Raw genomic sequence first — 27103 nt, forward strand, 5'->3', positions numbered from 1 at the left:
AGAGCTTTGCTGGGGAGCCCAGGGCATGGGGGGGAAGCCAACAGGTACCTGGCTTGTTTAATCACAGTTTTAAAAGGTCCTTGGATTCAGGGCTGTTATCTGTGCAAGACATGGAGGGGGTATTGTGCATGGCCATCTGTGGGGGGGAAGCCCCACTGGGACCCCTATCCCCCACCTTCAGGGGGGCACTGCTTTGCCAGGAGGATTCTGAATCTCTTTGCAACGTTGGCTGTGCTTGGGAACACACTCATCCTCATCCTCATCCTCATCCTCATCCGCATCCTCATCCTCATCCATCTTCATCCTCATCCTCATCCATCTTCATCCTCATCCTCATCCATCTTCATCCTCATCCTCATCCCCATCCTCATCCATCTTCATCCTCATCCTCCCACAAACACCTTGTGAGTGGGACAGGGATGCACATTGGGCTTGGAAGAGAGCATCCACACCCCATCATGTCTCTGCACTCCTCCTTCTGGGAAAGGGATGTACAGCAGCGGACAGATGGATGGACAGGCATCGGGGGGGCTACAGCGACCGGCAGCATGGCTCTGCTCCCTGCCCTGGGCACCCCCTTCTGCAGGGATTGGAGGGGGGTCCTGGAGATGGTGACATTCCCTTAATGACTGCCACCAGCCCTGACCCGGGGATGCCCGGCCCTGCAAATACTACAGGAGAGCAGAAGTGCCTGGACATTGCTTTGCTGGCTCCAGGAGGAGCAGGGACAGCGGAGGCGAGCAGAGCTTCCTTCCTTGCTAGCCCAGGCACAGATTTGCTCTTTGCAAGGCTGCGATGAGTGATCATGGGTGCAAAGGTGGGTGAGAAGGGCAACAGCCACTTAGGTCTGAGCTGCTGAGTTAGTGAGGAGGTAAATGCACATTGAGCTGGGCCGTGCTAAAAGGGGGTATAGAGAGGCTTGGCTCCCTTCCTTTGCTGATCCTCGCTGTCTGAGCTGTGCTTTCCTTTCCCTGCAGCATCTATAAATATCCTCCCCATCTCCGTTTGTGGCTCCTGCGATACCCTGTGACGGCGTCCACGGCTGGATCCTGGTATGGAAAAGATCCACATTTCCAGACAGGAGCATCCCAGGCTTCTCAGTAAGTGTTCATACCCTGTACCAGCATGCACACTGACAGTTCCCAGCCTCCAGGCACCTGCACCCATCATCCACACGAGGCACATCCTGACCACAAAATCAAGTGTCCAGTGAAACCACCTGCCCAGCGTGTGTGCTCTGCACTACAACACGCAGCTCTCACCGAGTCACCACAGTCCTCCACCAAGGCTCAGCACCCTGCTGCACTCACCACTGCATGCAGGGACCCCAGTACATATCATCCTCTCACACCAAAACCAACTGTATCTGAGAGGCCTCCCCTTCCCTGGGAGGGATTTGGGGAACACTAGTCTGGTGTCACTGTGTCCTTGCTCCTGCATAGCCCCCTTTACATTCTAACAGTGCCCAACCACTGCAGCTTCTCTGGGCTGCAAAGCCAAAAGCTGTGGGGAGGTGCAATACCTGGTAGCCCTGGGCACCTTTGCGAGGCTTGGAGGACCCATGGTCCTGGGACTGTGTTGGAGGTCTGCAAGGTTAACCCCTTGTATTAGAGCATCGCACGCAGCAGGCATCATTTACCACTGCAAAGCCAAGGCTGGCTTCTGCTTCCCCAGAGATTCATTTCCAGAGCTTGGGACTGAGGTTGTGGCAGTGTGGATGGTGTCCCTCTGGCATGCTTGGGCATTGGGTGGCGAAGAGCTGAGGGATCCAGCACTGAGCTGTGACAAGTCCTTTGAGCACAAGGAGATTGAGGGGTTGGAGTAGCAATGCAATAGCTGGCAGATCATCAGCTCTCCCACCGGGTGCAGGTGGGAGATCCCATCATGGCATCACCCTTGGCCTGACAGCACCACTCACCCTCTGCCAGATGCCTTGGGAACTGCTGATCCCCCCCCCCCTAAACCATGGCTGTGTCACTGCTCTGGAAGCCCATCCCATGATACCACTGATGACAGGATCTCTCCAGCGCTGTCTCTGATAGACGGCTTCCCAGGCAGGCAGAGCAAAAAACCTGGAGGGATCTGCTACGCTGAGCTGTTCCCAGGTCCTGGTGATGAGTGGTGCAGACACATCCCTGCAGGCACAGCCCTCATCCGTTCTGAATGGGGAATTGTTGCGAGACAGGCAGGGAGCCCCTCTCACTCCAGCACGTAGGAAGCTGCTGACAGCACTGTGGGATACTCCAACATGGGGTCCAGCATCTCCAGGGAGCACACTGGGATGCAGGGCAGGATGGAGGGTGTGAGACACTCCCCTCCTTCCCAAGCCCACTGAGTGAGCTTCATTCAAGGGATGAACAGTCAACAGAGCAGGATGCCTGTCCTTCCTCACATGCCTTTTCCTGGGGTGATTGCTGAGGGCAGGGGAGGGCTGCGATCACACATGGGTCCTTTGGCCAGGAGCACACGGAAGAGCGAATAACCCCACTGCAAGAGTCAGCATCTGTGATTACCACGGGCAGGTATTAGCGGTTGTTCAGCATTTAAATGGGGAAACGGTCACGGCCACTGCAGGGGGTCTGTTGACAGATGCTGAGTGTTTAATGCTGAACAAGGTACTCACCTGACTCAACAACTGTGGCAGCTCTGAGCAAGTGGGATGCAGGGGTTTCCTTGGAAGGGCTGTGGGGCGGATGCTCTGTGCTCCCCAGGCAGCTGAGTGTACCGGTTGCAGTGCACCCTGCCCCGTGCGTGGCCTTGCCCAACCTGGGACAGCCGCTGCATCCTCCTAAGCTCTGCTTTTAAAGGGTTTGGCCCTCTTTCAGGCAGCCAACGTGGCTGTAAATGGCTTGGATGTCACCAGCCCTGGCCGTGCTGTCCCCTGCTCCCACTGCCCCAGCTCAGGGGTGAGCAGGGAGTGTCTGTCCCAGGATGGTGCGGCACGATGGGGTGTGTGGGGTGTCTGCCTACCTCTTCTGGCCCCAGACATACAAGAGGAGCATGTGCGGGGGATTTTCCTCCCTGTGCACAGCGGGACTGGGGGGGGGTAACCCCATCCCCTTCACTCCTGACCCCGATTGAGTGCAAACTCCCCTCCGGGCCACGGCTCAGGCTGCAAGTTTGTCTCTTGCAGACGGGAACAGCGAAGAGCAGTGGGGAGCACCAGAAGCGGTGGGGGCCGGGAGGACGGACGGACGGACGGACGGACGGATGGGTGGCAGCGGGGAGCAGGAGCCCGCCGTCCGGATGCTGGGGCTGGGTACAGCGAACGCGTGTGTTGCGGGAAGGGGGGGCTCGCTGCAGAGCCCACCCAGCCCATTGGCTTGCGAGCCGTGACAGGCAGGCAGCTCCCTCCCCGCCAGCGCTGCCTGTGTGGATGTGAGCAATGTGCGCAAAGTGCCTTCGCATTAGCCCCGTTGAGTGCCGTAGCGCCGGGCGCTCGCTCGCAGAGGTGCTGGCACAACCGAGGTGGCCCTGTCCCGTGCCTGGTGGCACTGCCGGACCATGGCATGGGCACAGGGGGACCTGACATCCTCACTCTCCATCGTCATCGCTTTGGCTGCCTGCCTCTCTGCCACCACCAGCGAAGGTAGGAACCGGGGCGGCCCTGGAGCGACAGGGCAGTGTTGGGGGGACCCGCAGGATCACTGCGGTTGGTTGGATGTGTCCGCATGGGCTTCACTTCTCTGTATTCCCAAGCGGGGCACGGCTCCAGGTTCCTGCCTGCTTGAGTTTGCTGATCCTGGAGCTTTTGCACCAGAGGCTAAACTTCGGAGCTGGGCAGGAGGACTTGATTCCTGCAGCAGCGCTGCCAGCTCTGGCCTCCCTTCAAGGGCTCTGCTGCAGCGTGCGAGGGTGGCTGCAGTGGGGACACAGGCGTCACCTCAGCCACGGCAATCCCCATCACCAGAGCTGGCAGCAGCACGGGGCTGTGCTTGCTGGTACGGAGCAAACGGGTGGGATGTGGGGAGCTGGGAGGGCAATTTGGTGGGAAACTTGTCACGAGGGAAAGGGCTGGAAACTTCCGAAGTGGAAAGCAGGGATGCAGCCAGGGACCCTCTCCTGACAGCTCGGTGTCAGCAGTGTTAGGCCTGCTCCCTCTGCCTGGCCACGCTGCTGCAGCTGCGCTCAACCTCCTCGGCAGTGCCACCCTGCTCCGGTGTCCCCCCTTGGCATCGGGAGTGCTGCTGACACCCACCCGCTCGCCTGCCTCCTCCTACACTGGCAGTGGCAGCACGGCTGCTTCCTGGGTCTGCTGATCATCATCACCCGGAGATCTGCCGTTCCTGCTCCCAAGCGTGTCCTTGGCACCGGCAGTAGCATCCTTCCTTCCTCCCTTCTGCTACACCTGAGAGCCACGGCCAGCACAGCACATCCCTCTGCAGCGAGCCCCCGTGCTGCTGTCCCTGCCCGGTGGTGGCAGTGGCATCTCTCCCCTTCTCCTGCCTCTGCATCCCTGCCATCCTTTCGGCATGCCGAGGCCCACGGACTGGCACTGTGATGCCTCACACACTTTGCAGCACCCACTGTGCCGGGTCGTTGTGCCTGCTGCCATCTCGCATTACCCACCATACCTCCCCTCCCACCAGCCTATCTTCCTCTCCAGTATCAGCCATTTCCAGCTATTCTGGTCCTAACCCTGTTTTCTGCCCGCTGCCCGCTTCCTGGCACTCCTCCTGTTCCTTTCCTCACTGCTTTCCTGTCCTTGACGGGGATTCACTGGTGTCTCTCTGCTGAGGATGGGCTGTGTGGGTGCCGGATAGGACCCCAGCATCCTGATACCCCAGCCCTTGCCGCCCTGTGCCCAGGGCAGGGTGCAGTGCAGGATGCTGCCTGTGCTGCCGGTGGCTCTAGGTGCTGCAGCCCTACAAAGCCAAGCAGCTCTGGTAACCCTGGGCATGGACAAGTGATGCTGAGGCCCCTTTGCTTTCCTCTGTGAAGGAGATTGCTGGCTGCTGCATTGGGTTTTATAGTGTGTGTATGGAGATCCAGGCCTGGACTGCTACCTGCCTCTTCCCAGCTGGGAAAGACCTGGGTTTCCTGCAAGACTTTTTGGAAAGGAAAGCTGGTCTCAGTAACAGCCTCGGTCAGGGGGATACATGGGGCTGGGGATAAGCTGGGCCCTGCTGAAGATCAAGCAGGCAAGACCTAGGTTAGACCAGGTGGAAGGTGCTGGGTGGCATCAGGACAAAGTGTGGGATCCTGCAGGACGATGGTGGTGGCCCCGTCCACTCACAAGGTTGGTTGTGTCTCCAAGGGTACTGGGGCTGATCAGTGCCAGCCATGCGCTGCAATCTGGGCAGTGGAGTGGGGATGTGGCTGCAGGCTCCTGTGAGCATCCAGCACCCCAGGGTGCTGCGCTGTGCTCATGGCACTGCCCATGCTGTGCCAGTTGTTGAGTGCCCTGGTACAAGGATGGGACTAGAAGCATAGAGACATGCTGCAAAGTGCAGCACAACCCTCGTGCCTCCCGTGCCCCGGTTGTGCTGGGCTTTGCTATCCCATCTCTGCAGCCTGTGCCTCAGCACAGGGGGTATCCATAGTGCACAAAGGTGTCCAACGCTGCCAACCATAACCTCTGCCCGCTGCACAGCCACAGTGCACCTCTGCCCGTGCCACCCAGCACCCCTGGTGCTCATTTGAGGGTTGTAGGGTAGGAAATCGCAGCCACAAAGCAGATTTGAGACTGGTGCGCGCTGCACTCTGTGTGCGCGTATTGGGAGGCAATTGGTGTATAAAGACTTCTATTAACCTGAAGGAACAGCTTCAGTCTGATTTTATTCCCCTTCCAAGAGCTCCCAGTGCCTTTCTCTTTGCTGAAAGATTGGTTCCAAGAAGTTTCAAGCTTATATTTTTATTATATAATTATATATAAAGATATATTATTATAATTATTATAAATATCTTTATATATAACTATATATCTCTATATAATATATCTTTATATATAATTAATATTATTATAATAATTATAATTATTATAAATAATATATTATATATATTGTTATATAGTTTTCATTCGTTTCAGTCTTCCTAACAGTATGTGCCCTGGAAATGGGAGGAAAAGGGAATCTCCATTCCATGGTAAATCCCCACGTTTTGGCGCGGCAGCCATTGCAAAGCGCTTTGAAAGCCAAAGCTCAGATTCTTTATAGATGGGCGGAAATTTGCAGGATGTGGGAGATTTCCATTTGGAACACTGAAGAAAAAAAAGAAGTCCAAAATTGTTAAATTGCTTTAGAGCAGGGCAGCAGAAAAGTTATTTTCAATAATATGGAGATAGTGATAGACTAAAATATTTACACTATTACACGCTGTGTTGCATTGGTGAAAAATATCAGAGCAGGTATTTTATATGACACCAGCAGCTGAAGTTAAATAATAAAATATGAAATATCTCTGCTTTATGGAAAGAAAATCGCACGAGCAGAAATTGCCACATTTGAGGCTTGGCCAGGGGGTGACAAAATCGGATTTTCTGCCCGAAAATGGCACTTGGAATGCCGCTGCTGGGGTCTGCTTGCTCCCAAGCGATGGCTCTGGCTCAGCTCTGTCCACCATCAGTGAGGTGGGTGACCCTTCTCCCCATCGCAGCACAGACCCCACGGCCTGCGGGTGGGCTTGGTGGTACCTCGGTAGGGATCATGGTGCGGCAGGGAAGGGGGACCAGGGGACATCTCCTGCAGCATTTCAGGGCTTATCAGGATGGCCGAGGCAGACAGCAGGTGATGGGGATAGGATGATGTACAGGGACTACACCGAAGGATGCAGTGATGACACAGGGGTGCTCGTCCTTTCCCTGCGCCATGGGTCAGTGATGGAGACGTTTCGTTCCTCCCTACAGCAGGGATGGCATGTGGGAGAGCACCAGGATCCTTGGGAAAACCCAGCAGCTGAAACAGGAGCCAGAGGAAGGGTTTGTGGCGATCTCCCCTGCTAATCTCTCGGCTGTAATCTCATTAATTGCCCCTCTGCTCAAACAGAAAAAGAGGTAAAAGCTCATCTCCGCATTTATTCAGCGCTACTTTTGTACCCCTTCAATGCCGAAGTCAGGGCTGCGAGAGAAGGAAAGCTCTGAAAGGGAGAGGAAATAGCTTTTTTCCATTGTAAAAAGGCTGTGAGGATGCCGTGTTCCTCTGTAAGAATAGGAAACAAGAGGTTTTAGGTACACAGACTTTTGGTGATGGGGGCATGGGGAAGTGTTAGTTTAAACCAGAGCTGATTTGGGCTATGTTTGCAGGGAAACAAAATCATTTTGGGGTGTGTAATATCTTTATTACTCCCCAAATGCTGCTATAAAGCAAACACTTGCAGGATTTTAGGATCATGGGGGAATGTTTCTGGTCTTTCTTTCTCATCTTCATTTCCATCTGCCTCATATTAACAGCTTCTTATAGTAAAACTTCTGGAAAATCTAACCCAAAAGATCTCAGACAAATAACAGAACAGGGCACAAATTGCACTCACTCTGTGGGCTTTTTATTCACTCTCCCTGGATTCTTGCTTTCAGAAATAGTGAGGGATTTATTTCCAGTGAAAAGAAATGGGCACCATTTTGGTGACGGTGGAAGCCGATCTGACGGATCCAAATTTAAGTATAACTGAAAACCCAGTGAATTACTACAGGGACAAAGGAATTCCCTATTTATTGTTTTTTTTTAAACTGCTGAGAAATAGTTAGGAAAAAAATATTTTACCCAAAAGAAAAGCACAAAACCCAAACCCAACAAAAAATCACAAACCCCAGCCCTAAAAGAGGCTCAATTAGGGAGGGAGGTTGAGCTGCTCGTCCCATGCATTTCTGTGTGGTCGGCACTTGTGGGTCCTGGTGGGTGATGCTCTGCGAGTGCCGATTTCATCAAGACACCCCGACACCTCGGCTCATTGTTTCGGCTGGGTCCTGTGTTTTGTGCCTCCCTGCTCGCCTCCCTGGCAGCCTACAGTGCTGCCTTTATCTCCAGGGGTAAATCCGTTCATGTGATAACTCCATTCGTACCCTGACAGGTTTTGATAGTTCGGTGTCCTCACCCCAGCGTGTTTGTGTGAGCAACACTCAAAATTATCCCTCTGTCCCCCAGAAATGGTTAACCCCTGAGCGGAGGGATCACGCAGCCGTGTTTCCTTCAGCAAGAAACAAAAATCCCCATGTCCTGCCTGGGTAGGTGTGTGGTCATAAATAACAGCATAAAGGACCTAAGTCCTTTACGGATCAGGTCCAGCCACACCAATAAAGCCTAATGAACGGTGCTTGGCCCAGGGATACCGTCGAGAAAGCTATTCAATATTTATCTGAAGACACGGGCAAAGGCAGACCCATCCCTGCCTTCCCTAATCCGTTCCAATGGCTCATCAGCCTCAGCCTTAAAAAATCGGACCCCTCTTTTCCCTGATATAAATTCCCCTGGTTCACCTTCCAGCCATTTGTTCTTGTTAGGCATTTCTTGCTAGATTAAAAACCCCGTATTCTAATGCTATGAAAGCATGCTGGGTGCAAGCGGGTGCAAAATTGGGCTTTGCAGTTACCCTTCTCACACGTTTTTAGTTCCATCCCTGGTGTCATGGCTGTGCCTGTGGTACCTTCTGCCCTATCTCCAGTTTCTCCTATTTTAAATGCCTTAAACATGCAAGTGAGTGGATAGACCATCTCAATCCCAGCATCAAGGGCACACACAAGTCCCTGATCCTTCCTCGGTTGAAACACCTTTTGTGTTAGGTACCTCCCATACGATTTTTAAAGGCTCTCGTTTCATTTCATTACTGGTGGCGTGAGACATCCAGCCCTTCCCTTCAAACGTTTTCAGTATTGGTATTTTTGTCTGTGAAAACGTTCCGTTTTAGAAAAAGCTATTTTTTTTTAAGAGAGCAAAGTAAAGCAAAAGCCTTTAAAAAGGAAAAAAATTAACTTGCTTGGAAAATGTCCCCGTGGCACAAAGAGCGGAGCGTGGTTTAGGGTGGCTGACTGCTATGAGAGCAAAAGATGAAATCAGGGGGAGAAAGCATCCGACAGCCTGATGGCAGGAAAACTGCCATCCAAAACCCCTTCGGATAATCCAGATCAGTGGGGACGTTTGCAAACATCCACGTTTCACTACTGAATCCTCTGGAGAGGATAAACCCCAAATCTTTGCCAGGACTGCTGGGATGCAGGGGTCCGTGGGAAGGGCAGGGTGTCTTTATGGTTAGTCCAGCTAATGGACTCACGAGTTTTTCTATAGGCACAGGTTTCCAGCGCCAGGTGACACCGGGGAGTCTGATTTTGGGTGAGAAATCTGCAAATCCCAAAGAGGCTGGCGATAAACTGAGCAGGCAGCTTACAGGTGGGGAGTGAAAGCACTGGGATGCTCTGGGATAAAGTCCTGGGATGGTGTTAGGGGCTTGCTTGGCTCCCAGAAAGCTCAGCAGAAGTCAGAAACATCAGTGTCTAAAGCTGAAAATGCATTTGTGTCTATTCTGCCGTATCAGACGCGAGCAAAGAGATGAGGGAGTCAGGACTGGTGCAAGGACACCATCACAAACCCCTCTGAAGAGGGGTCCCATTTCTCCGAGTCCATACACACAGGTTTTGCTTACCACAAGCAGAAGAGGCGTATTTGGTGTTAGAAAACTCTCCTGTGTGATTCTTAAGGACTGTCACTATATTGGTGGCATGAGATGTTCAGCCTGTCCCTGAACCTGGGGCTGCAGCTCGGTGGGAAGTCCTGGTGCGGGTGCACATCCATTATCTGTTCTTTGAACTTCTGGGTTAGGGGACACTGGTCAGGGATGCAAAAAGCCATCCTTTGATGGTGTGTGGGATGACGGATTAGCTCTTGCAGGGCTTTAGCCTAAAACACGATGCCAAGGGGTAGCTGTGCAAAGCACAGGCTCCTCTCTGCTGATGGATGTGTCCCTGTTGTCTCGTCCCTTATGCTGGGGACACTGCACTGGAAGGGACATGCATGACTCCCTTAAGGCCCAATCCAGACCTGAGCACACCAGGTCTGCAAATCCCTCTTACAGGGCTCCAGGGACCTTTCAGCTGCCCCAGTGCCCCCCTCCCCAGCCTCGTGTGGTCCTGCTCCTTCCCCTGCTCACATTGGATGTTTCCATGGAATTCCTTGCCTCGCCGACCTTTCTCACCCCCCCATCCCTGGAGCCTTCCCACTTCCTCCACTGGTTTCTGCCCTGAATTACAACGAGCCCAGCTGCCCCTTGAGCCCAAAATATCTGCTTCCACACCAGCGCAAGCTCCTGGACTAGGGATGTGGAAGCGAAGCGTGTGCTCACCCCTCGCTCCAAGCCTCCAGCCTGGCTCCAAACACCCCATCCCTGAGCCCTGGGACAGCCTGTGGATTCTTTTCACGTTCCCAGTCAGTTATTCATGCCCAGCTCTCACCACGCACTGTCTGCACCGAAACCTCTGTGTGCCACCATGCGGGATGCACACCAGTACCGTAACACCCTGCCCAGCACTGGTACTGTCTCTGCTTCTATTTGGGGCACCCAAGCCAGCGTGCCCAATTCGCTTTGCCTGTCTCACTGCACAAGAGCATCAGGAGTCTCAAACAGAGTAGGAAACAGGAGCGTTTTCCATCTCTATTTTCCCACCTATATTTCTGTGAGGGAACGTTTTTCTGTTGTTTGGGTTTTGATGTGTTTTTCCGGGGAGAAAAAATGCTGCCCTGTAATTTCAAGGTTTTTACCCTTGGAAACGCTTTGTGCGGAGTGGTTTGTTTTGTTTCTTTTTCTTTTTTTACATTATTTCATGGCACCTCAGTCCTACCACAGGTTATACTCTTGTGCTGCACATTATCTCACACGAGATCATGCAGGGTCTGGAAGGATTGGGTTGGTAAATTCGTTTTTAAAACCTGAACTGTTATTTTTTCTGTTAGCACTGATTGAACAAACAGGCTTTCTTCCTACATCAAAGTGTCTTCTGCTCCTGGTATACTGAAAAGGGGTGACCCTCTGGGCAGTCCTTATGGGCATTACCGCTCCTGATGCACTACAAAACGATATGAAATTAAATACAGAAAGTTCACAGCAACAATCCAGAGGTCCGAGGAGAAATCCTGGAGTGGGAATTAGGGCACGTCCAAAAAGCAGCGCTGTTATTGCCACGGCGATTGTTTGAAAACATTTCTTTTGAGTGTATTTCTTTTTTTTCCAGTCTGATTCTAGTATTCCAGAAATGTGGAAACCCCCCCGTTCCTACCGGATTTGGTGACATCTTTTCTATCTACCCGCAATGCTTTACTAAATCCCTCTCTGGGCAGCCGCGGCACCATCCCCGCTGTGTCCTCAGTACGTGCAGCCCGACAAAGCCTGCCTGGATCCGGCTGAGCGCTGGGGTGCAGCACCCCGCTGCCATGGTGCCGACCTGCATCCATGGGGCACATCCCCTGCACACAGATCCCGAATGGGAAGCGCTGACCTGCCCTCCAGGCTCGCTGCTCTTACCTCGAAGCCCTGTGTGCTGGTGAATAAATCACTGCTTTTCTTTCTTTAAGGATAAATACTCGTCCTGGGAAGGGGGAAAGCTAAAAGCAGAACATCCCATCCCGTCCCCTGTGATGCTCCGAGGCCAGTAAGACACAGCTTTGTTGCTCGGCTTTGCCTCCCGAGTTGGAAAGGTCGTGGCTTAATCCTACCCCTGGATTAAAGGGTAGGACACAAATAGCTGACCCACCCCGGCCCCACCTGCCCCTCCAAAGTCCTGTCTGAGCTTATGGGAAACGAACGCCAATGGTTCTTGTTCCCCTCCTCTCAGGGAGCCTTTCCCTGCCCCTTTCCCATAACCAGACTCTTCCTGCTGCAGATAAACCCCCCTTCCCCATGCCGTGTTATTCTCCCACTGAATGGGGCTGGGGTTGTGGGGCCAGTGTGGGGTGTGCGGACCCTGCGTGAGGCTGCAGGGGCTGAGCCTGACAGTCTTTGAGTTGCAGGGAGCAGGAGTGCCTAACTGTGCTGATAAGAGTTTAATTATCGATGCAAAAAGCGTTGTTGCACGGGGGGAGCCTTGCTGTGAATCTTGGGAGGCCTTTGAAGTTGTGATGGAGAGGAACTGAAGCCCAAGGGAACAGGGCTGCTCCCACTGACCCTTCCTCCCCATGCCTGAGCTACAAAGCCCCTGCCTGGGAGGGAGACAACAGAGTAATTAGAGTGAGGACCGCAGTGGGTTAACAATTAGTGAGGGTGCTCAGAGCCCTCTTTGGTCCCCCACTGCTCTATGGAGGATGGGGCTCAGCGCATCCCCCCCCCCCCCCCTGTCACCCTGGGCTTGTCCCACCACCCCACCGTGCACCCCCAGACAGGCTGAGGGTCCATAGGCTCCACTGGGCTGGGCAGCTCTTGATCCCACAGGTCTGTTCCTGAGCTCAGGATGCTTGGATGAGGGACCCTGAGGTTCCTGTTTGTAGGGATGTCATACATCCCCGCAGGAGCTGTGGCCACTGGAGCAAGTGTTGGGAGAGGTTTCTGACTGTTCCATTTCATAGGTAGGTGGCAAGAGACACATGGACCCAGACAAAACACGTATCTTCTGCATGCTAGTCCCTGCCTTGGCTTCCTCACTTATCCCAAGCAGTGTCTGAATTTGGTAGATATGGGTACGGATAGGGGTAAGGATATGGAGATTATAGATATAGATAGATATAGCTATAGCTATATGTGTATATCTATATATCTGTATCATCTATCTCTATCTCGATATTAGATATCTATAGATATCTAATTAGATATCTAATATCTATATCTATAGCTATATATCTATATCTATAGCTATAGATATAGATATCTAATACCGAGATATAGATGATACAGATATATAGATACACATATAGATGATATAGATAGATTTAGAGATAGATGTAGCTATAGAAGTAGAGACAGGTTAGATGATATATAGACAGAGATATATAGATATATATAAAAACATGTAGCTATAAATAAATTATACATATACCTCATATACATATGCATACACCTGGTCTTCAACTCCTGTGTAATCTGCATCTATGATGGCTCATAGGTGTAATGCAACATCTCAGTGTAATGCAACATTACACGATGCAGCTTTATAAAGGAGCAAGTAGGTCTGCCTTGCATGGCACACCATCTCAAGACCCCAGTTGGTGCTCTCTCCTAGGTGCTTCCATTTGAACAGGCAATTGGGTTTGACAGCTCCTGAACCAGTGCGAGCATTTCCCCTGACACCTCCTGGTGTTTTGGCTCAATACAAGTCAAGGCCAAGGCACAGAATAGGGGAGGTACAAAATGGTGCTCAGGAACACAAAATGGAGCTCGCAGTTTGAGCCTGATCCATGCAGACAGTCCATGACATCAAACAGAATCGCCCAGCTGTAGGATACAGGTCTCCCAAACCACGTTTTCTGAGACACGTTCCAGCTGAAAGGGGTCTTTTTGTGGCAGCCTCCTTGTCCTCCAGCTCCTTCTGAGCATCACCTCCTGAGATGGGACATCACCTGCGAGGGGCTGGACAGGGCCCTTGTTGTATGTGATGTGGTGTGTTCCCTTCGGTAGCCTTTCCCTGCAATGGATGGTTGGGTTTTGGAACAGTGTCGGTCTCCCCGTACCCAAACACAGTGTGCAATAGTGCTGCTGGTTGGATGCTCAGGTCCACAGAAGCGTGTGCTACACCACGAGTTAACACACACGCTCTTGGGCAGGCAATGCTTTTGTATTTGTGCAATGCCCACTGCAGTGGTCTTAATGGCTGAAACACTGAGGAATAAAAGAAACAACTTCACCCTCTTCCTGCAACAAGGCACGAGCAATCTGCTCCTCAAGGCTTCCTGCAGGAGGTGCAAGCTTGTGCACCAAAGCATCTGCAAGGAGCCGGCTCCATCATCTCTATGAGGCTGGGTAGCAACCATGTGGTCCGTGTGGTGGGATGGGGTGTTCCAAGCTGGCTCCAGGTCCCACACAGGGCAGTGCAGACAAGCCTAGGGTACGTCCCACCATGGATCCCAGCTCCTTGTGCTGCCTGGAGAGCAGCTGCATCCATTGCAGAGCATCTTGGCGTGGGAAAGAGGGTGCAGGGACCACAGCAGGGGGGGAGAGGGGGTCTGCAAAAGCGGTCTGCTCCCTGCAGCCTGCCTGCTGAGGGTCACTGGGACCGTGCTCCTGCTCTGTGAGCAGGGAACTCCTGAGCCCGAGCTCCCGCTGGGTGAATTACCCAGGGAAAATAGGCAGAAAATCTTCAGATTAACAATAACAAATAAAAATGGATTTGAGATCTCCGAGGTAATTACTCCGTGCTGAGGGCAAGGGGCCTCTTTAGCAGTGGGAGCAGCGCCATGCAGGGAGTGGAGGGGCTCGTCCTGCTGTCGGGCCAATGGAGTCACACAAGAAACCCTGGAAATTCTTTCAAATTGTTCTGCTAACATTAATAAATGCCTCAAAAGCTCCTAATCTGCTCTGTCAGGAGCATGACGTCCGGGTGTTTCACAGCCAGCTCACGTCTCTGCTCCTCTCTCCCTCTACCTCTCCTTCCCTGCCTGGTAATAGTAAATGAAAGTGGCACCCGTTCCTCTGGATTCTGGGACCAGCATCACGCTGAGCCCAGCCTCTGCAAGGGCTGGAGCCACTGTCCCGCTGTGCCCCATCCCCAGCATGGCAAGCCACTGCCTTGCTCCAAGACCACCGGAGCCCGGAGACCAGCCAAGACCTGATGCAGCGGCGGGGATGCAGGCAAGCTGCATCAAGGTCTAGTGTGATGCTGCTGGAGGGTGAGGAAGGGCAGTGAGCATGGAGGCAGCATCCAAAGCGGGCTTGAACTTACTGGGTGGCTGCAGGGCTTTTGCTGGGGAAGGCTGAAGGCACTGGAGGTCTTGGAGGAAGCCTGGCTCTGATGAGGGGTGACAAGACAGGGGCATGCTGGTGTTGGTGCCTGCTGCGCTCACTCCCAAGGGTCCGGGCACCTTGCTGCCACCCTCTCCCAAGCCTCCATCCCTCTGGATCCGCACCTTGGGCTTGGGCTCCTTCCCCTGGTGCTGAGCAAGTTGGGGGTTATCAGGCAGTGGCAAGGCTCTGCTCTGCCTTGTGCTGTAGGATTTGGGTTTGGGGCTCATGGGCAGCAGATGACACTCAGCAGCAGGTCCCCCTGTGCATGCAGCAGTGCTGGGGCATCCTGCTGCTGACACTGCTCGGCTTTGCACAGGAAGCTCCTGAGCACATTCAAAGGCGTCCTCACCTCTCCCCCTGCAGAAGCTGCTCCCCTTCCCTTGCAGATTTGCCTGTGCCTCCTCGTTAAGCTGGGCTCCTGGTGGTGGCAGGGCTTGTGAAGGATTGGCTTTGATGGAGCCTGTCCCCCGCTGCCTGGCCTCTCCACTGGGGTATCAGCCAGGACCATGGGGAGTCACTTTGTGCTGGAGCCGGGCACTGAGGTGCATAATTACAGTGGCTGCTGGAGTGCAGACTTCAAACCAGTGATGCTGGGAGGGATGGGAATGTAAAAGACTTGACTGAGCCTCTGGAGAAGTGTCCAAGGGAGGAATGATGCTCTGGTTGCATCAGTGTTGGCCCAGGGTGGGACTGGTGGACAACCTAATGCTTGCAGTTTGTGTTCCCAGCTTCCCTATCCCCTCTGCCCTATCCCCTCCAATCTGTTGTTTGCACTCCCCTCTCCTCCAACAGAACACATTGCTCTCAGTCCTATGGCCAGGTCTGATACAGCCTCACCTCAATTATACCCCAAACCAACAGCTTTGGGGAGCACCATTTATTGCCATCTCCTCGCTCCACATCTCCCTCAGCTGCAGCCAAACAGGTCCCTGGCAGCAGCCCCATGGATTGACGGGCACAGGGAGGAATCAGGCGAGTGGGATGCAAGGAGGGGTTGCTTGTGGTGCCTCAGTTCCTCGCCCCTCAGGGATGGGGAGAAAGCTTTCTAATGCAGCATTTTGTTTTCCAGTGAACTTGCTAGACACATCAACAATCCCGGGGGACTGGGGCTGGATGACTTATCCCTCACATGGGGTAAGTATGAAGCGGCTGTTGGCGTGTGGGGAATGGGTCACCACAGGTCTCCCTGGTACCTAGGTCAGTGCTGATGGGGCAAAGAGGCCACATCCAATGGGAAAATGTCAGCCTGAAAGACCAGTGGGATGTGGCTGGTTTGGAAATGCCATTTAAGTGTCCATGTCCCCTGGTAGTGACTAGGTTGTCACCAAGTCCTGAGCAAAGAGAGAACTCAAGAGTGGGGTCACCCCATGGGCTCTCACACTGAGAATCATCTCATTCCTCACTGCACCAAGGGGAGCATCAGGATGAGCAGCCCAAAATGTCTGGGAAACACTCAGCAACCTGTAATCAGAGGAGTTTGCTGTGGGAAATGGGGAAGAGGGGCAGGGATGTGGATGGTTTCTTAAAGGGAATGGGGATGTAAATGCACAGCCCTGCAGCATGGCAAGGAGTGATGTAGGGGTGGTGACCCCCATCTGAACCTGCCATCTCTACTGGCTGGGTCCTTTCTGCATGCTCCCTTCACCTGCATTTCCATGCCTGCATTTCCACGTCCGCATTTCCCTGCCACAGCAGCTCTCTGGAAACGGTGAGTTTCAGATGGCAGCAGCGACCTGGCTGCAAGGATTTTGCTCATTCATTGAAGGGAACAGAAACAATCCCATAATAAACACCCAGAGGACCAACTGCGAGGCACAGTGGGGCTTGCCGCAATGCACAAAGAGGGCAAAATTGGGGTGCCTACCTGGCTTTCGCTGCTGTGCTGCTTTTTCATGCCCACTCTTTTTCATCCCCTCTCTGAACTAAACGGTCCTAATCTTTCCAATTCCACCTCCTACGGAAATCTTCCCAGGCCTCTAATCATTTTCATTGATCTGCTGCTCGAGACGTTCAGTCCCCATGCTGTTCGAGCAGGAGTGATCGGCACGGTGAATTCATACTAATGACGGCGATTGGGTTTATATCAGGCATTATTATATATGTAAATATATTAAATTACTAGCTCTAATTTTAGCAGTTAGCTCTTGCAGTGACTATCCTGGAAATGTAACAGATTCAGAGGTACAAGGTCAGTGGGGACCGCAGAACTAATATGATGTGATCTCCTGCAGAAATACAGGCCTTCGGAGCTGCCAATTCACTCGCACCTCAGAAAAGCCCGGCTTCTATCAAATAAAAACCTTTGGCTGCTAAACTGCCAGTGGTGGTAAATCCTTCAGGTCCTGTAGTGATGCTGTTAACAGTTCGCTGTTAAAAAACCCATCGCTATGTGGGTTTGCTTGGCTTTGGTTTCCTTCTTCTGCCATTGCTGGATGAGGGAGACACTGTCCTCTTCACAGGTTGTGCTCGGTCGTGTCCATCCCTATCCTGTCACACCGCTGCTGCCATCTCATCCCAAACCTGCTGCCAAATCCCGGTGTCCTGGAGTGGCCTGATGCACGTTCAGAGGTCGGCGTTGCTGACCCTGTTCCTCAGCTAAAGTCATGCTCGTTTTTGCTTCACCCACATCTCCATTCCGCTGCCCTGCCTGAGCCTGGGGCCATGACATGGGTGACAGTGGGGAGGTGGGTAGCTCTGCATGGGTCTTTAATGACACTAAACAACACAGAGCCCCAGTCCCCATTCTGAGGAGCTTGTGTCCTCTAGCTCAGTCTTTAGTGCCCTATAGCCTGCCCTATGGTTCTGCCCCACCTCTCTGGGGCTGCTGGGGATGCCAGAGGAAAGGCGGCAGCCTCAGAGCTTTCCTCTTCTGGGCTGTTTGCTGCCTGTGCAGCAAGCCAACAGTTCAAACCAGCAGCAGCACAAAGCTGGAAGAGAGGCACTTGCAAAGTCCTGATGCTTTCATCTCATCGATGGGAAAAGTGAACTTGCCCCTCTCTGGGTTTGCTGTGGCCACCAAGAGCAGAGGAGCAAAGGGCAGGGAGCAGCGGGCTCAGTGGGGGTCAGCAGCACCATGGACCCTAGGGAGTGTCAAGCCATCAGGGAGGCATGTGTGGTCTGTTTTGACATTTCCTCTTGCCAGACGATTAACTGAGGGGTAATTGGCTGTAATTGCTGCTCAGGGGTTTAATTGCATCCCCCCCTCACCTCCACCACGGAGACGCGTGCAGGAAGTGGAAGGGTCACCAGCAGCATCCCTGTCCCGCAGGCTGCGGCTCCTCTCAATTATAACTTCAAAGGGCTCCCGGGAGCTTTGCAGCTCGCTCCATCCCCAGAACAATTCCCTTTGCGCTGAAAATTAAACTCTTATCAGTGCTGTCAAAGAGGCTGCCCCTTCCCCTTCTGTGCCGCCGGTTTCCCAGCTCTCCCCAGTAAAACACCCCAGTGCCCTTCTCTCCCCTCTCCTTGCTTGGCACGTGACCCGCTGGATCAGAGGGAGCCTGATCGGCCCCTTTGCAAATTGCTTTTCTACTGACTAATTAAAACGCTGATGAGATAAGTCAACATATTATTAATAATTATTGTATCGTCTACTTTGATTTACAAAGTCAAACAGGAAATGATTTTGTTCAGACTCAGGGTATCTAAAGAGCTTGGTTGATGCCTTGCAAGAGCTAATTACAATAGGAGCACCTTGAGTTCTGGAGGAAGGCTCCCCATGCTGCCCGTGACCTCTCCATCTGCCCCCCCCACCAGCACCTCTGTGGCCTGGCCCCATAGCATCCCTCTCACTGCATGGGCTGGGGTCAGCCCAGAGAGCTGCTGGGCATCTGCCCCCCAGGGAGCTGCCCCAGTGCCTGGCACGCTCCATGTTGGCTATGTTGGTGGGAACACCAGGAAAGACCTTCAGAGGTGGTTTGTGCATCCCCACCTCTGCCCTTCTGCTTCTGGTAAAGGGGTTTCTCTTCCCATCCAGAGCCTCTGCCTGGATCCAGGAGCACCAGCAGGTTACAGGGTAAGCAGTGATGAAACTCCTCTTCTCTGAAAGAAAGAGAGGGGTAGGAATGGAACGTTGGAAAAATAAAGATTTAGATTAGTAATTGAGTTAAAGGCTCATCTCCCAGAGCTCATTCTGTACATGCTGGGTTATTGCTAATTCCCCAGACACTGGTCACTACCAGGAGTTAATCACCTGCAGTGAAGCTCAGGGTAGTTAACTGCCTGACAAATCCCTCCTTAGCCACAGCAGTGACTGATTTCATGAGGATTATCTCCATTAAGGCCTCCCACTACTGATTTATAGGTGCAATAACATCCTTCTCTTTTTCTCTCCCAGTGACAGAGCGAGGGACCAGGCAGCTCCCAGGGAGGTGCTGCAGCTCAGTGCTTGCTCACGGGAGGAAGGACGGTGCTGGATGTCTCAGGGGCAGCAGCTTTGCTGTGCCAGGCATCCCTCAAGGAAGCCATCCCAGGGTGGGGAAGACCCCGTCCCTTGGTTCCCTCTGTGGTCACCAAAGGGTGGTGGGATGCTGAGCAGCTGCTGGATGTGTTCTCTCCTTGTGTGTTCACCTCTTCCACTCCTCCTCTTCCCCATTCTGCTGCACCACACCAGCCCTGGGAGACTTGTAAGACCTTGCTCAGCTGCCCAGATATCTGGTGTTTGCATCTTTCGCCTTCCATATATCTGGCAAATATTACATAGCTGGTGTTGACTTTAATTTAAGCCATTAGGCAAACCCCTGCATACAGATGCAATCATGTCCCGTGTACCCCCCCAGCCCGTGCGCTCACCACAGTAATTATGATGTCCTCATTTCCGTCTCGCTGGGGGATCTTATTGCACTGACGGGGGCCAGGCTGAGCTTCCTCTAACAAAAACCACTTCAAACTGTGGGCCGAGAGCAGGCGATGCGGGAGGCTGGGGGTGTGCACAGAGCCTGTGCTCCTGGACCGATGGCACCCAGCATCAGAGACTCCTCTCCCCACCTATAAGAGCCTGTCATTAGGGTGAAACAAGGGATGCCTGAAGTAGAACCCTCCATCCCCTCTAGGGATGTCACAGCTTGTGGGATCCGTGTTGCCTTATGGCACTCTGGGAAGATGCTCCTGTGGCATCTGAGCCACCAGTTTGGGTGGCCTGTCCCCCTCCACACGTTTCCACCGATGGCAGAGCACTTGCCCTGTAGGTCGGTGGTACAGGCAGGCCTTTTGGGATCCCAAGGTGCTGCATACAACCCTGGGAAAGAGCTGACGGTCCAGGCACTGTGCAAAAAAGCACTCGGTTTGAAAGAGTTATGCTACAGCACCTTCAGGATGAAGACAGGCTGAGAACATTGGGGCTGCTCAGCCTGGAGAAGAGAAGCTGCGTGGAGACCCCAGAGAAGCTTCAGTATCTGAAGGGGGGTACAAGGATGTCGGAGAGGGGCTCTTCATCAGGGAATGTAGCAATAGGAGAAGGGGTGATGGGTTCAAACTGAAACAGGGGAAGTTCAGGTTGGAGATAAGGCAGAAGCTCTTCCCTGTGAGGGTGCTGAGGCGCTGGCACAGGGTGCCCAGAGAAGCTGTGGCTGCCCCATCCCTGGCAGTGTTCAAGGGCAGGTTGGACACAGGGGCTTGGAGCAAGCTGCTCCAGTGGAAGGGGTCCCTGCCCGTGGCAGGGGTTGGAACTGGATCATCTTAAGGTCCCTTCCAGCACAAACCAGTCTGGGATTCTATGAAAAGCAAATCCTCCAAGTTCTTCCCTGTGGCTGATGCCAACCATTGACAGTACTTGGAGACGGACATTTAGCTCCCTGCTCTCTGCCAGCCATGAGGATGCTGCCAGCTCTGGCAGTGCCACAGGGGTGTGCAGACACCAGAGGCAGGAAAACCATCTCCTCTGCCAGATTTGGGAGAGAAGTGAATGTCTGGAGACCCAAAGCATCCACTCTAGCTGGAGGCCAAGGCATTTTGGTGCATACAATAGCCTCATATTTTGTTGGACACACCTAGAGAGCTCTAGTCCCTACGTTTGTTGCAGAGGGAAGCTGTAAGTACATAGAATCATAGAAGAGTTTGGGTTGGAAGGGACCTTTGAAGGTCACCTGGTCCAGCTCCCCTCCCATGACAGGGCATGGCAAAGAGCATCCCTGCTGCCACCCTTCAGAGCATCCCTGTACCCCTCAGCCAAGCGGCAGGAGCGTATCCTGTGTGTCACAGCACCTTCTGTGGGCTCCTCTCCATGGCTGGGGAAGCTGAGCTTCTTGCTGGAAGCCTTGTGTTCACCACATGCTTCCCCTTCTCCTCATGGTAAGCACCTAAAACTCACTCTCCAGCTGGAATGCAGCCTCTTTAGTTTGTGCATGGAGGTTGCATGAGCCAGAAGAGATCCACGTGCCTTCCTACTGCTGCTGTGAATGACAGGTTGAGCACCAAGAGACCTGCAGGCATGGTCTGGAGGGTTTGGAGCTCTCCCAAGCACACACTGCCATCCGTTTGTGCCATCAGATCAGACTTGTGCGTTCAGGGGTGCACTGTGTACTTAGCTCTTCATCAGTGTGGGCTGGGAAAGTTCCTGCCCAGATTAGTGCTGGGTACAGCCTGCTCATCCTCACTGTCTTTTGGCCTGTGACAGTAGTGACCTCTTGTCCAGAGGCAGCTGCAGGAGCAGAGGGATCTCATCCCAGAGTGGGTGATGGCACAGACTCCTGCCTGCCCTGTGCTCTCCCGGTGTTGGAGGACACCTGGAATGACGTGTTCTCTCTCTGTCCCACAGTGGGATTCGATCAATGAAATGGATGAGTTTTTTAGCCCCATCCACACCTACCAGGTCTGCAATGTCATGACCCCCAACCAGAACAACTGGCTACGGACCAACTGGGTTCAACGGGACGGAGCGCGGCGGGTCTATGCAGAGATTAAATTCACACTGCGGGACTGTAACAGCATGCCGGGTGTGCTGGGCACCTGCAAGGAGACCTTCAACCTCTACTACCTGGAGTCCGACCGGGACTTGGGTACCAGCACCCGCGAGAGTCAGTTCATGAAGATCGACACCATCGCAGCCGATGAGAGCTTCACCAACGTGGACCTGGGGGTGAGGCGCCTGAAGTTGAACACGGAGGTGCGGGGCGTGGGGCCATTGAGCAAGAGGGGTTTCTACTTGGCATTCCAGGACATAGGCGCTTGCATCGCCATCGTTTCAGTGCGGGTGTACTACAAGAAGTGCCCGGCAACAGTGAGGAACTTGGCGTCCTTCTCCGAGGCTGTGACTGGGGCGGACTCGTCCTCCTTGGTGGAAGTGCGGGGAGAGTGTGTGGGCCATTCGGAGGAGAGGGACACCCCCAAAATGTACTGCAGCGCCGAGGGAGAATGGTTGGTGCCCATTGGGAAGTGCGTCTGCAGCGCTGGCTATGAGGAGCAGAGGGATTCCTGCATGGGTGAGTCTCTGCTTCTTGCTAGCAATGCCTGCGAGGGGAGGGATGGCTGCAAGGGGCTTTCAACTCCTTGGGGATGGGTTGAGGGCAGAAACCCACTCACACAAACTTGGACAGCCATCCTCTGTGGAGACGAAGGGCTGCCCAAGCCTTTGCTGACCATCTTCATGCTTCCCAAATGTGTTGCGGGTACCACCAGGAAGCTCCTTGGGAGCTCCTGTGAGCCTGACCATAACACATCCTGGTGCACAGGGCTTCAGGATGGGGACTGGTTTTGCAGTGGGAGCTGGCATCGGGACAGGGACTGCCCTGGCTCCATCTTTTCCTACCACAGAGCACAGTGGTCCAGAGCTCCCATCCCGGTGCCCTCAGCACACCAGCAAAGCATCACTTGACTTCTCCAAACTGCCCCACCACTCGCTTCCCTTTGGCAGAGGGTTTGAACGAGAGGAAAGCAAACAGAAAACCATGGAGCTTTCATGAGACAAGGTTATTGCCTCCATCCATCACGGCTCCCCGGGGCCGCTCAGAGCTCTTCAGCCTGGGGGTGCCAGGAGCCTTCCTGGGGACCCCCTGTGCCGCTGGGCAGACTTCAAGCTGCCGACTGTGCAAACTGTGATAAGGAAGCGGGGTGACCAGCGGCAGCCATGCATCAGGCACAGGGATGTGTGTGTACAGAGCACGGGCTCCCTGGGAGAGCCCTCTGCACGGATCTGTTTGCTCTCGGTTTCTTTATGGGATGCCTTTAGGGGAGCAGCACAAATAAGAGTGCGGGGCCTTTGTTTGCCTTTCATGGAAACGCCAAGTGGAACATTTGTCTTAGGGAGACTTGATGCAAGGTCGGGATGTCCGATGCTGGATGGGAATGGATCCAGGGGCTGCTGGGACCCACACCAGCCCCAGAGGGTCCCCAGCTATGAGAGAGGAAAGGACAGGCAGAATAAATGCTTCTATACGAAACTCCTGCCTGCAACCGTTGGTTTGGGAGTCATCCTGCGATAGCTCTGATAATTTATAAAGGATTCTTTCCTGTGAGGGTGCTGAGGCACTGGAATGGGTTGCCCAAGGAAGCTGTGGATGCTCCATCCCTGGCGGTGTTCAAGGCCAGGTTGGACAGAGCCTTGGGTGAGATGGTTTAGTGTGAGGTGTCCCTGCCTGTGGCAGGGGGGTTGGAACTGGATGAGCTTAAGGTCCTTTCCAACCCAAACCATTCTATGATTCTATGATTCTATCTTGTCCCATGGTCAAGAGTGTGCATGAAAGGGGCACTGGTGTGGGACCCAGCCTGACTGCAAGGAGCTGTGAGTTCATAGAATCATAGAATGGTTGCAGCTGGAAGGCACCTTAAAGGTCATCTTTAAAGGCAGGGACAGGGGCACCTTCCACTAGAGCAGCTTGCTCCAAGCCCTGTCCACCCTTGCCCTGAACACTGCCAGGGATGGAGCAGCCACAGCTTCTCTGGGCACCCTGTGCCAGTGTCAGCTCATGCTGCTCAACTGGGAATGCTCTCTGGTGAAAATCTCCAGGGCTTGTGGCATCAGAAACAGGACAGAAATGGCACTGGACTTTCTCTGACCTCGGTGTTGTCTCACACTCCTGCTTTCCCTTTCCCGTTCATACAGCACAATGAGTTGGATAGCTCAACACCTCTTCCTTGGCATCTCCTTTGGAGCAGGAGTACATGTATTCACACACAAAAGCAAGCAGATGCAAATCTTCAATCTAAGCTTCTCGTGCTTGACTGGGGCAAAGTGCATTTTTCATGGTGAAAAGTGCCTTTCCAGGGTGATTTATAACCCCAGCGGATCTGCCGGGGTTGGAAATTAGCTGTTTTAATTGTCAGGTGGACAAAAAGCAGGATTCCAGTGGCTGGCAATTTTCATTCTCCATCACAGGGATGAGCCGATATAAATCACTCCTTGTGGCCCTAATAATTTTTCTATAAATATCAAGGAAATTCATTTTTTTGCTTGGGGGGGGGGTGTGTGTGTGTGTGAAATTAGAGAGAAGATGCTTTGCCTCCATGGCAGTGTTTAAAATGTGATTCCAAGTTAATTTCCTTCCGCCTTTCACAGCCAGACGCCTTATTTGGCAGAGCTAAAGATGTTTGAACTGTGGAGGTTTCTCCCCCTCCTCTTCAATGCTCATTTTTCTAAGGACCTGCCAGAGTGAAGGAAGAGAGCTCTGGAAACCAGATCATGGCCCGAGCTGTTCCCAGCCCTTCAGAGGAGAAGGAAGGCTGTGCCACAGAGCTGGGAAGGATGGGGTGAGGTGGGACATGGTGGAGGATGAGGAAGGACTTGGGGAACTTCTCTGCCTCTCGTCCCCTTTACTGTCAGCCAGCACCTTGGATGCTTAAGCAAAGGCTGGGCAGGAGGGCGGTTGCTGGGATCTCTGACTCCTTTCTTTTACTCCATCAGGATCCACACGTTTCACCTTATTGGGATGTCCTGGTGTATGCAGCAAGGATGTGAGGGGCAGTTTCCATGGGACTGGAGAGAGGACCACGCTAAGGCTGCCAGCTCGCCTGGCATCAGATGTGTCACAGCTCTGTATCACACAAGGCATTTGTCCCCCCTGTGTGTGCCTCATGCCTCTGCCTGATTGATCTACAGATGCACAGGACCCCCTTTTCGACTGCACCAGTGCTGCACATGAGTGGCCACAACTGCCATTGGGGTCCTGGAGTCTGCCAACCCCTACAATTCCCACTTCCAGTCCCATGGAATCTTCTGCCACAGCCACCCCAAGAATGAAACCCCTCAGGGTCTCTGTCCCAGGGCAGCTCAGCCCTGCTGCCCCACTCACTCTTCCCCACCTTAGTCAAGGGTCTGAAGGACTTTGGTTCCCTCACCCCCATCATACACAGCCAGCTCTTTCCTCCTTGAAACGCATCACTCCACAGCAAGACACATTAGTATCGCTTAACCACAGCAAATAGCAACTGCTCTGCCTAAATAGCAGAATAAGCGATAGCATAAGTAAAGGGGATCTGTCCTCGCATTTTATCAGATAAGAAGACAATCAGCATAATCCACCTTATTTGTATGCAGCTGCTGTACAGGACAAATAGAGACCCATCTCAATAAGGTCAGTGCAATTAAAGTAATGAGCGAGGGAAGCACTTTAACCCTGGTTCTGCTTCTGTGGGAATGAAAGCCACCTCCTCAAGGATCCATGAGGCTGAGACCCAGAACAAGTGTTCCACATCCTGGGGTTGGATGGAGAGGCGGAGGGAGGCTCTGGCAGGTGAGGACAGTATCCCTGCATCCACAACCCTCCTGCCTGCCCTGGCCAGACCCTCTCTGGGGAGGGCTACCCTTTAAGGCCATGATCCTTGCGTCAGGGTCAGCATTCTGGGGCAGACCTGCGTCATTCCATGGACAGACTCTTCCTTATTGTCAGAGTGGGGGGATGAGCCTTTGGCAGAAATGCCATTCTGACACGCAGATAGACTCCACAACTTGTTAAAGTTGTAAAGTAGGTATGCTTTAGTCAGCGCCGAGGCGCATGTGGGATCGCTCCTCCAAAGGCATGCGCACCTCAGCGTTGTTTTCCTCTACATTTATCCTCTAAAGTTATACATATGCATGAGGTTACACAACACGCCTATACATATTCATGTCCTATCCCAGCTTCGTATTATAATGAGCTAAAAGGTCCTTTGCGCTTGCGCAGTGCCTCCTCGTGGTCGTGGGTGAGGGTCTCAAGGTGAAGTAAACGAGTCTTCCTCGAGCCTGAACTTTTTACCCCTCCCTGGAGGCTTGGGCATTGTCCAAACCACAGAGCCAATTTCAGCAGGCCTGGGAGTCCAAAGGACGGGAACCACGTCATGGTCCCTACCTCCTAACAAGAGCCATGTCCTCATGTCTTGTTCTAGCATACACAGAGAGTACGATAAGCAGGAACGAGCAGTAACGTTGTCAGGCAAGTGCCTTAACCCTAACCCCCCTGTACATTGGTTAACCCTTTGCATCGATTCCCAAAGAGTGTCTCTGTGATATATCCATGGGTTTCAGGAGGCCGGGAGCAGGCATCTTAACCTGCTGGCTGCTTTCCCTCTGCTGTACTCTGGCGCTTCAGCTTGGCTGGAAAGCAGCGATGAGGGAGCAACAGGTAGGTGATTGCTGTTTCATCAGCCCATTTGCAGCTGAGGAGGGTGTTTATAGCCTGCCAGGGCTGAGTGAGCCCAGCTTCCAAATAGGGGAGCCCCGAATGAGGATTTGGCCCTGGGGTAGACTTCACCCAGCTCTGCTTGAGCGGAAGAAATGGTCGTGTCCTCTAAACAAGGAGAAGAGAGGGAGATTGTCACTACTGGGACCCTTCCCAAACTGAGGGAGAGGTGGGAATAGGAGATCTGCTGGCTCCTCATGGACAAACCCCTCTGCTGCTGGCCTCCTTGTGTCTTCTGTGGCACATGGCTGGTGGAAATGGATCTGGAGAGTCTGGTTAGCAATCTGGGAGGCAGATAATTTTTTCCAGTTGGTGGGATTCATGCTGATGAACCAATCAGCAAATTTAATGTACCTTAAACCTTCCTTGTGGGCAACTTTAATCGAGCAATTAAAGCACCACGGCATTGCTAATTAAGAGGAGAAAATACCCAGCTTGGTAATTATGTGTTTGTGAGTACAGTTTTGTCTCCATGGACCTTTATGAAGGAAGTCAGTGGGGGCTGACTTTCCAGCTGGTGGGGCAGGGAGGGAGCGGAGCTGTACGGTGTGAGAGGAGGGAAGGCTCCATCTATGTGCATCATGTCACTGATGTACTGTGCTGGCTGGACACAACACAGGGACAGGGCAAGCCCTAAACACCCCAGGGGACAAGATGACACAGGTGAA

At 53.1% G+C, this 27103-nt stretch overlaps 1 protein-coding gene across 1 annotated transcript in view; it reads left to right on the forward strand.

Annotated features, from left to right (window-relative positions):
• Positions 1–3284: 3284 nt before the first annotated feature.
• EPHA8 (EPH receptor A8) overlaps positions 3285–27103 on the forward strand; it is a 45597-nt gene continuing 21778 nt past the window's right edge. The window contains exons 1-3 of the mRNA XM_062626333.1: positions 3285–3589; positions 15917–15981; positions 21602–22265. Coding sequence (XP_062482317.1) covers positions 3505–3589; positions 15917–15981; positions 21602–22265 — 814 coding nt within the window. The 5' untranslated portion in view covers positions 3285–3504. The remainder of the gene's footprint in view (positions 3590–15916; positions 15982–21601; positions 22266–27103) is intronic.

This window comes from Pezoporus occidentalis, unplaced genomic scaffold (assembly GCF_034315485.1).
Source record: "Pezoporus occidentalis ecotype Australia unplaced genomic scaffold, CSIRO_AGI_Poc_V1 ctg290, whole genome shotgun sequence".
Classification (NCBI taxonomy): domain Eukaryota; kingdom Metazoa; phylum Chordata; class Aves; order Psittaciformes; family Psittacidae; genus Pezoporus; species Pezoporus occidentalis.